The 11331-nt window shown below is 29.5% G+C and overlaps 1 protein-coding gene across 3 annotated transcripts in view; it reads right to left on the bottom strand.

The window, feature by feature from the left end:
* The window catches only part of LOC106462537 (ubiquitin carboxyl-terminal hydrolase 37-like), a 49986-nt gene that overhangs the window by 14161 nt on the left and 24494 nt on the right, over window positions 1-11331 (bottom strand). For 2 of the 3 annotated variants that reach the window (XM_022390036.1, XM_022390041.1), the window contains exons 6-8: window positions 10774-10914; window positions 9979-10114; window positions 7959-8016 (exon numbers count right to left, since the gene is read on the bottom strand). In XM_022390036.1, the coding sequence (XP_022245744.1) occupies window positions 7990-8016; window positions 9979-10114; window positions 10774-10914 (304 nt within the window). In that variant the 3' untranslated portion in view covers window positions 7959-7989. Of the gene's footprint in view, window positions 1-622; window positions 761-1123; window positions 1256-2243; window positions 2310-4398; window positions 4563-7886; window positions 8017-9978; window positions 10115-10773; window positions 10915-11331 lie in introns of those variants that run through there. The other variant, XM_013922475.2, reaches the window with a different exon arrangement.

The following is an 11331-nucleotide window of genomic DNA, read 5'->3' as shown; positions in this document are numbered from 1 at the left end:
CTACCTGTGCCATCATGATATGTACATCACTCGGGGAACGTGCAGCTCACGTTATGCAGTTGAATCACATTACCCATCAGCTGCTCGCATGCGTTTCTTGTGAACCATTTTAATTATATTAATATTATTACTTATTTTACCTAATTTAGTCTTAAATTACTTAAAAAGATCTGTATTTTTAGATATATTTATTTTTACCAAGAACCATCTTATATAAATTTATTAACTAAGTTACAGAATGTAGAATAAAAATATTTATAGTAATAGTACTCTATTTGTTATACACTGTATACATATATTCACATAACTATTATACTGTTCATTAGTATTTCATACAGTTCAGAACATTTGGTTCTAAAAAAACATAGATAGTGAATACACGTGCATAAATATAAATGTACATATGTACCCACACATGCAGAACTGCAAAATTCAAGAGCACAATAACTTTTAATGATACTAATATATAGCACCAGAACTCCGGAAGGAAGACTGGCACAGGTGAATGTCAACCTTAAAGGCACGATACTTATATTATTTGATACTATTGTGATTTCTTACATTCAAATACAACAAGGTGTAAATAATAAGTATGATAGTTCTCCAATAAATATATACTTACTTAACGATGCCTATTGGATCAACAACAGTGTCTGTCACATGGTTCTGAAGTGTTATGAATTTTGGAATAATAACAGGAACAGCTACCTTCAGGGAGTGATGGTCAAAACCATACCTTTTTAAGTGGATAACAAGGACCCTATAATAGAAAGATTCATTTTTCAGGATTGGATACAGCTTTAAAAAATAATTCTCAAATATGAAATAGGTTTAGGGTTATTATCCCTAGGGTGATAAAAAAAGAAAGCTTTACAGTTCAATAGGTCATATTTCACAAATGGCATAATTTGATAGGGGTGTTAAGGTATCATGCAGATGCAAATGCCATAGTCATCATATATTGCCAACACGGCACCAGTGTGATTTCTTTCACATATTCCCCAAGGGAATAAATGGACCTGTCAATCACAATGCAGCTCATTCAACCAACATAAAACTGACTAGTGAATTAAATATAAACAAACAGTGTAATATTATCAAACAAAATCAATAACATGATTACCTGGGAAGGCGATGAAACCTCTCTAAGCACTTTGCATCTTTTCCTCTGCACTTTTCACATGAAAATTCAAATTTTTCTGGCAGAAAATATGTGTCTACTGCATCTTGAAGTGATGCAGGTATGGAAGTATCACTGCAAAGTAACAATAAAAGAAGATCACTCCTCATTAAATACTTTACCTTATGTATTTTCAGAAATATCTGGCTTAAACAATATACTGGTTAGTTTTAAAGAAAAAAAGTCATTAGAGAACTTAAAAATTTAGAAGTATACTATACAACAAACTACATCAGTTTAGAAAATAAAAATCTATTATAAAAAATGGTTCCCCTCTCTAACAGAACAAGTAAGAGCATACAATTTTTTATGCCTCAATGTTTACATTGCACAGTGATTACTGAGTAAAGCCATGCTGTTAGAACAAATTTACCTGCCAGGTAATGAAACTATAGTATGCGCTTTGTTTCACGATACTATTTTATGAAAATCATTTGTCACGTTATATGTCTAAGCTTGTTTTCATTCAAAAACAGATCTCTATAAGTTGCTTTTTCTTTAAATGTCAATCTTTCATACCCTCAAAAACTGAAAAATTTGTGGGAAGAAAGGGGCTATACTGTTTTTGTTGTTCAAAAATTAATGTAATGTGAACAAATTAAAGTGAGCTGTGAATATAGTTTGACAGTGAGCTCCCATGAAGATAATTCCTGTTTACTGGTATAAACATACACATAAATGAATGTCATGCTTGAATTTACTACAAAAATCAAAACTTTGGTGATATATATATATATATATATATATACACATACATACATACACACACACACACGTGCCTTTTAGGAGACACTTATACATGTCCACCCAAATTTAATTTTTTTTTAATAATTAAAGTTATCTTTACCGGCATCGATTTAATTGATTCTCTGGTTTAATTTTATAAGTTAGAATATCAGCTTTCGAGGGATATACCAAAAAACCTGTTTGTTTGTTTTATTTTATATATATATATATATTACACAATAATATAAGGTAAAGTGAATATCATTATAATTTAATATCAGTGTTTAATGACATTAAAGTCAAAGCAAATAGATTAAAAGAGAAAGTATGAACTTACAGGCCCTTTGGAAGATCAACTGATAATATATAAAACTTTTCTTTTCTAGGTATGATATCTTCACACCTGTGTAAAAAAGAAAATCATCTTTTATAACAAACCTTACTCATTCCTTTTTCTTAGTTCTAAAAATTATTTTATATGAAGAGGTAACACAACTTAACATTTATGTCAGGAATGATCATTATCTAACACAATGAATAGTCTCCACCCAATGATAAAATTCTTTACCTATTTACTCTTTAAGGTGAAAGGTTATTATTTAAATTTATGTAGAAGTTTTTGATTTTTTTGTCTATACTGAAAAATGTTTATAAAGATTTAGTTTTAAACTTCTCAATCATAATTGACAAGTCTAAATATACTACTATAGTATATTCTAAATATGTCCTAAATGTCTTAAAAATAAAAACAATAAATTATACAGTATATGAATTACTGTAGCTGAAGTATGGAAATTATATTCATAATTAACCCTATCTGTCTGTGCATCATTTACTGTGCATGTCACGAGGTTTTAGTGGCTTATGTTCAAAATTTAATCAAACTACTTTTTTGTTTGTGTTATACCAATTAGTATAGCATAAAATCATAGCTAATAGTCTATATTTTAATAGTATACAAGTTTTAAGTTCTTAATTTTATAAGGCAATATTTTAAAAAATCCTGAATTTCACCTAGTGTGAGAAAGGTGACACAATTTCTGTAAGCATCTAACATTTTATATATAAAGCATATATATAAAAAACTAGCCTCTGTATATGCTAACGAAAATAACTGTTGCACACCTTTACAAAATGAAAAAAGCGAATTGTGTTCTTATTTGTGATTTTTACCCCTTTTTTGTACCTTTGGTGAGTCTTTTTTTTGTTAATGTTCAGGTTTCTTGTATTTCTAAGTTGTGATGATCTTAAACAAAAACAACTTGGTTGTTATCAGTTTGTGTTTTTAAAGTAATGACATATTAAATCTTCTTTAGTTATTACATTAATATTAAAATTTTTTGCAGTTATGAAGGTTATTCAATTCTCTTAGAATGTGGGTTTACCACTAATCTAAATTTCCTAAGCTGGCCCAATCCTATGAAATATTATTGAGATTATGACTGAAAATAACATCAACAGTTAGGGTCCCTAACAGACAACTCAGTGTATTCTGATCATCACAGAGCTAAGTTTTGTGTATTGACTTACAACATTATGTCTTTCTAGTCAGTTTGTCACATAAAATTAAACTTATTTTCATTCTGATATATACAGTTCGCTTACTAGGGTTCAAAAGTAATTAGTGATTACTTCAAGAAATTTTACTGACGGTTTCAATACAACAGAAAAAAAGCATGAGATAAATGAAGTGCTCAGTAGATTCTTAAGCCGAAAATTTCAATGCTTGTTTCTTCATGAAAAGAAGTTACCTTAAATGCTTAATATTTAAAAGGTGAAGATCCTTTGAAAGTACTTAATTTTAATTTGATTTTGCTAGACAGTTCCTACAATTTACCAACAAATTTTACTGTTTTTTGCTGTGAAAATAGCATTATTAAATATTCTGTCACATAATTTTTTAAAATATATACTTATGAATGTGGAAATATGAAATACAGTAGACTTTTACAATAAGACACAAACTTGTCATTACTAAATCAGTGAAATAAATTTAACCATAAATATGAAACTTTCTTTAAAACTTAAAAGCAAAAAATCATTCCACAATATGTCACTGTATTGAAAGTTACACTAAAACAAATCCCTCCCAATCTTTTTTAATTGAATTTTCAATCTTGAAATACATTAACATATTAAATTTTATGAGAGGGAAGTTCTATTAAATCATGATAAAAGTTAAGAGTATCCTTAGGACAATAAAATATAATGTTCGCAATGTAATAATGATATACTTTTACTCATTCAGAAAAATATACATGTGTCAATGAGATCGAAAAAACAATTACTTCCTTTAACATGTTTGTAATGTTTTATAGGAGTATTTGGGGACCCAAATGGTTTTAATAAAAACAATGGCAACCACTTTTATAAAAGTGTAATCAGTTTGGCTAAGAACTTATGATTGTTTGTATAAAAATAGTCATATATATGTACTAAACATAATTTGGGGCAATAAATTAAAAATGTTTTAAAATAAGAATAATACCAACTTCTGACACAGGTATGAATTCAACATTTCAAACTCAAAATTCCTACGAACAGGATTGAGGCTGTCCATTTCTGAGGTATCACTTAAGTCATCAGAGTCACTGTAGAATTTATCAATTTCTTCTTTTAACTGATCAAGAACCTGACCAAGGAACTCGTGAGCATCCTAAAATATTAAAATATTTTTAAGATAGATATTTTCTGAATAAATCAGAATAACATGACATTACCAATAACCAAACTTTGACAACATTTGCAACAGACCAATGAAAATGTTTAAAAAATTACCTAGAAAGTATAAAAAAAAAAGTTCCGTATCTAATAAAAATACTTAAAGTATACCTACAATACACTATACATTGTTTTTTGGGAAAGGTTTTTAAATAAAAATGTCATGAAATATACATTTTATGGGGTACCTAAAGCAAATAAAAGTCAACTGATATATTTCCACAATGCACTTTTAAATTACTTTCTTTACTTTAATTTGGAAAATGGGCTGCAACTGTGGTTTTGGTTTCCAAAGTAAGTTATAAAAATTTATTTTAAATGATACAGGGTAAATAGTAAATGTACAGTCTATTAAGCAATTATTTGTGTTAATCCAATTGGAGAAATATGCTACAAGTCCTTTCTTCAGAAGAGCCTGAATAGCAATTTCAATTCTCCTTTGACATATTACTACTGCTACTATGTATCTTTTACATCATATAGCTCTCTGGCAAGTGGTTGGTATTTTATTTTTGCTGATACTGTATCAGAACTATACATGTATATTCACAGCCAAATATTTAAAGAAAAAGTCAAAACACTGATTGACAGATGTGAGCATAAACTAAATGGTTAAGTGAAGACATTAGTTTTATATTTAACAAAATAAGTAACTTTAATTTCTTAGTGTTAATGAGCAAAAGAAATATAGTAATGTCATAATAATAGCAAGGATATAAAAGATGGTTTATATTTTCCTTCAACACTAGAATTTAGAAAAGCCAATATGCTGAGTAAGTCACACAAAGCTAAATGGGGACTATCTGTGCTAGCCATTCATAATTTAGCACTGATAGAGAGGAAAGATAGCTAGTCAACACTATCCACCAACAACTCTTGGGCTATTTTTTTAGGAACAATAGTAGGATTGACTGACACATTATAATTCCCCCAAAGCTAAATAGGTGAGCATGTAAGGTGATGGGGATTCAAATTTGCAACCCTCAGATTACGAGTCAAGTGCCTTACACACCAGGCCATATTGAGTAAGAGCAGTTACACATATAGAAATGTCTTCTGGGGCTACACACGATAAATCAAAATACAAAAAAATTATGTATATCAGAAACATCTCCAGTCAAAAATGACTACTTATCTAACATACAATTATCATGATATAAAAGACTGTTTAGTGTAGATATTATTAATTATTTTGTGAGTGAATATTTTATAATTATTTAGTTTTGTTTATAACAAGAGAGTTAGAAGCAATTATCTTAAAGTATATGTTATGACATGTTTTGTTATGTATCTTGGTAAGAGTCATACGTCGTGTTTATAACTCACTGATGTCGAAGATATAGTGAGCAGAAGATTAAGTAATAAACATATAAAATAATGTGAGACTGAACAGGAAAAAGGAAACAGAGAGACGATAGTAAAACAGCGTGAAGTCACGGGGAAGGAGTTCGACTAAAGAAAAGTTAAATGTAAAGTTAACTGTCACAGAAGAGAAATGCCTAAGGATTAATATAGGCCTAACAGTTGCTAAAACAGATAAGAAGGATAGTTTGTCTCATCAAAGGGTGTTCTAAAGTAACTGAACAAGCCCAAGTGCAATTTGACAAAAGGCAGATCATTCAAAAAGAAACAGACGATATTTGAGGTATGAAAAACAATATACAACTGTGGTAACTCACTCTACAATTGTCAGAGAATTATCCACGAAATACTAGTGCGTTAGAAATGGAGAAAACTAGTTCAGCTTGTCAACTGAAATTCTAAAGCAACTGAATAGGCCTAAGTGGACGTTTGACAAGAAGAAGAGAACTATATAGTATTTATGATAAGCCTATGATCTCTATAGTGTAAGTAATTTATTGTACATACATTTAACTATTTCCAAATATACAGTCTAGCCCCATTTATCCGATCAGCTGTGGATCTAAGCAATTAATGGTTGCATATTACCTGGTGTCACTGTATGGAGTCAACTCTGGGATCAGACTGAGGCCTCAAAGGCACAGTACATACCCTTATTTATTGCAAAATGGAGGGAAATGTGACAAAACTTGAAATGAATGCACAAATTTTCCCCTTTGAACAAATCTTTTGTTCACAAGAAGACCAAAGTGACATTAAATTAGAATGTTTAAAATTACAAAGTTTAAAGAAGCGTGAAAACATACTGTTTGATCGTGTATGTGTGACTGTGTGATCATCAGTGCAGCATGAGGTGTGAAGCATCAGGTAGGATTAACGTGCCATTAACAGGGAACATCAATGGTCACCTGGTTGGTAACACCTACAAGATGTGGCCGCTATCATTCAATGTACGGCAGTAGCCTCACTTTGATTGACAGGTCTCAACTGGGCAGCGGAAGGTGAGAGCCGACCTGGGTGGCTGCAATACTGAGTTTAAAGAGACCGCTTCGGAGAGGGAAACGTGACCACAAGCCAAGTTGACTGCAATACGAGTGCCCATAATAGCAGATGTTTTACAAATATTAAATAGAAGGAAATATTTGGAACTGAGCCAAAATGGCTGTAATTAAGGGTTGACCACTATATGGGTCTGGACTGTATATATTATTTTGAAAACAAGTGGAGTGAGTGCTGTTCATTTATTATTTGAATTTATTGCCAACAAGTCACAGACACCTACTGCAGAAGAATCTTATAAGCCAAACAACAACACAGTATATATATTTATACTATTAAGAAGTATGAGTAAAAGCCTTTAATTGACAAACATAACATTTGACAAACTTCAAGGAAATAAAATTAATTATATTTAACTTAATGATCTGTAACAATTTAACAGTTTCATTTCTTTGCACAACAGTAAAGTAGAAAATTGATTTCATTAATATAACAAAACTTTATGTATATTTGTGTCAAGGTCTCAAGTTTACATTAGACAATGACCTGAAGGTCTATTTGTGCAAAACAGTTTTTTATATCAAAGGTAAGAGATATGCAACATACATTTCCATAAAGAACACTTAGAATAAAAAAATTCAACACTTTTGACAAAGCAGTATAAAACTTGGTTTTATCTGATATAGCAGCATTTTGTAACTTGTTCACATTAACCATCTTTTTTATATTACATTTCATTGGTAAACCTCAAAAGTCATGTGCAAAGATAAATTAAAACAAATTTTTCCACAAATGTCAAAAATTATCACCCAAATCTTAGATATTACTAAGTATTATACACTTTATTTTTTAAGAGAATCCTTATCACACAAACTGAGAGTTAAGTTCCTAAACTTACATGTTGATCATTTCCCAAGAACCATGGTGCAGTGCTACAGACAGCATCTTTTACTTGTTCCAAAAGTTTTTGCTGGCTTTCAGGTGAGCCCATTTGGTTTAGTTTACAGTGAAGCAGAGATGCCATAGCCCTGACAAAAAACATCATCTTAGTCACATTTTATTACAGTAATAAAAATGCTTCATATATTCTAATTTCACTTACTACTTACTTTTATTAACTGTTCATGTATACAGGATTCATCTATTAGTCAAAATGAACTGACAATGTTTGACATACACATATGCAAACTGATATATACATATATATGTATCTCAAAACACTACTAAAAATCAACCTTGTAATGAATGAAATGACTAATTATATATGCTTTTATCTTCTTACCTATAAAGATTAGAATGAATTGTTTCATCAGTTGGGTATCCACACTGTTAATGATATTTTTGGCCTTAAACCTAATAATACCTTAAGAGGTTCAGCTGGTTTAGGAGATTTAGGGTAGTCCTAAATCCATATATTGAGCAAACAATGCAAAACAATATCTATAATAAAAGTAAAATTATAAAAATGAAAAATAATAAAGTTAGACATATTAAACATTCTAACCAATACTGTTTATGAAAGTAATAAATTCATAACATTATTATTAAGCTTTTTTCCCCACAATTTTATATTTATCAACAGAGATGATTTTGTTTCAATTAAGAAAAGCACAGATTGCAACTTGTAGTACATTTAAATACTCCAGCATAACCGTACATGCCATTTTTATTACTTTATATTTTTTACCTTTTTATGGTATTTTTTGTAGTAATTTTTCTCAAATCAGTACTTTTAAAGTATGCTTTTTCAAATAGCAATAAAAAGATTAAATGTAAATAAATACAACTCTGTAAATTACATTTGATTTCTTGTAATTGAACCAGATAGTAATCACATTATCATTAATAGGTAGTAAAATCAAGTGTTTTACAGACAACCTTTTTAAAAAAAAGATGATAAGAAGTGACATTTTGATCCACTAACATGTATCCTTATCGGATCTGAAGAATTACTATTGTGGATCATGATGTTGTCTTGTAGAATTAATTAACATGCTGCCTATAAATAATTGAATTTTATGACCAGAAGTACTCCCAATTTACAGTATTTTTTCGTTCTGAAACAGTGTTTTTGAGCATGTTGCTAGTATTTTTCAGCCTTGACTGTCTGTTCAGTGATGTTTTCTATCCCTAGTGCTTTGAGTATGGTAACTATGTGAAAATTATTTCATGACAAATCAGAATCAATCTGTTCAATGGCGTATTAAATTTTGATAGGTCTAATTGTTTTTTCTGTACTTGGTATCTAAACTTTTACAAATTACCACAAATATGGTTTAATATAATTAACAAAAAGTCTGTATATTCATTGCTAGGAAACATTTTCCTTATCCACAATTTTATATTTATCAAAGAATAATTTCTTTATTGAGGGATTCTTGCAAAATTACAAAGATGAAAAAATTAAATTTCGAGATTACTCTTTCCTCAATAAAATAACACCATTCAAAGCTACCAAGATCCATTCAAATTGACAATTTCTCAGTTTCCTTAGGGACCACCTAAAAATCTTGTCAATTATCAGTTCCTATGCTGAACTTCAAAATAAAACTGCTGCTTCTTATCTTTAAAATTAAATAAATGAAAACACAATGTTTACTTTTCTCTCTTTTAAGAAATCTCAGGAAACAATCCTTGAAATAGTTTTATCTTTGAAGTACAAAGCAATGTTTCATAATTCAGAATATTACAAGAAATATACCTTTTCTGAAAATATTTTTAGTAAAAAACAAACAAACTCACCTTACAGGATTAATTATGAAACTTTGAATTCATTTTAAGATTTATACATTTCAAAAATACAAATTTGCTTGAGTTAGAAATGATGCTCAACAAATGTGTCACTGTCACAGCCATGATGATCTCTTTGATTACCATTACTAAAAAAGTTAAAGATGGAGAAAATTTTAATTTAGCACTGTAAAATGATCACCCAATTACACATATAATGAAAAAACTCTAATTATTGTAAATTAATGGATTCTTCTTACCAAAAGAGGCTTTTTTTCAGGTACAGCATTTCCTAGTTTCTTTTCAACTTCTTTGAAATCTGACACAAAGCAGCTTACCCCAAACAATGCTTGCAATACAGAGTTCATGTAACAAGAATTTCCAATATTTACAAACCTACCAGGAAAAAAGAAAAACACAGAAATATAAGGTTTAAATTCCTACTCTCTTTTTTTTTGCAAAGAACAATAAAAATCATTTAGCAAAATGTTTGAAATCATTTATTCTTTTTTACTTTCATAAGCATGTATACCCAAGTTTAGATTCTTTCTTTCAGTATGCCATGTTAATAATTAGGATTAATTTAAAGAAGAGTAATCACACCATCACAATAATATCTAGAATTTTAAGTATTTCACATCTGAAAACTTTCTCAATTCTCTTTTGTTTTTACTTTTAAAATGTCATGGTACAGTGTGGACTAATAAAATAACTCAACAATAATACACAAACTTTCAACACGTACAATAAAAATTACTTTATGAACAAAACTTGAGAAATGCAAAAACAAAAACCATAACATTCACATACCTAAGTTTGAAATTATAATAGGAAAAAACATTTATAACAAATATAAAATCATCTGGAAAAGAAGGAAATTAGTAATCTTTCTGCATTTTTTCTTTTTTTACCACTGGCATCAAATAATCTCAAAATAAACAGCCAATGTTATAAGGAGGCTGGAAAGGCTGAATGCTCTAAGTACAAAAAGTCACCCAAATGTTTAAAAAAAAAAATACAACATTCTACAGCACAACAGTATTCAATTTCCTTACCCTGCTAAGGATTTGGGTTTTCGTTCAAAGCCAGTTTTTGTACTGTAACCATCTTTGGTGTCAGGCAAACTTTTCACTCTTTTGGGAGACTGAGGTAGTTGAGATAGAGACTGACGTTTCTGATGGCTAGTGGAACTGTTGCTAAAGATTTCAAAGTAAAAATTAAATCAATATTTGAGCTGAAAGGGCAAATTACTGCTTTCCACCAATAATCAAAAGAAATTAAATTGTATACGGTGCAAAACAGAGCTTTTCTACACATATTAATCTAAGAATTTCTTCATTCATCAGTAAAATTACAAAAAGATAATCTTAACATAAGAATTTGTGAGAATGCAGTTTTATAGAAAAAGCAGCATCAAAAACAGTCTTAATGACAGCTGGTTATTATTGTTTACATTTAAGGTTATTATTAGGTCAAGAAATTAATTTGCTTTTTTAGATGAAAAAACCCAAAACAACTTATATATAAAAACAAAACAGTTATTAAATGAAATAGTCTCCATTCTTATCGATGATGCTTTTCCATCTTACAATCTGGTTGTTAATGCCCTGATT

This window comes from Limulus polyphemus, unplaced genomic scaffold (assembly GCF_000517525.1).
Source record: "Limulus polyphemus unplaced genomic scaffold, Limulus_polyphemus-2.1.2 Scaffold46, whole genome shotgun sequence".
NCBI classification, from domain to species: Eukaryota; Metazoa; Arthropoda; class Merostomata; order Xiphosura; family Limulidae; genus Limulus; species Limulus polyphemus.
The sequence above is the reverse complement of the archived record's forward strand: the minus strand, read 5'-3'. Positions and strand labels throughout refer to the sequence as shown.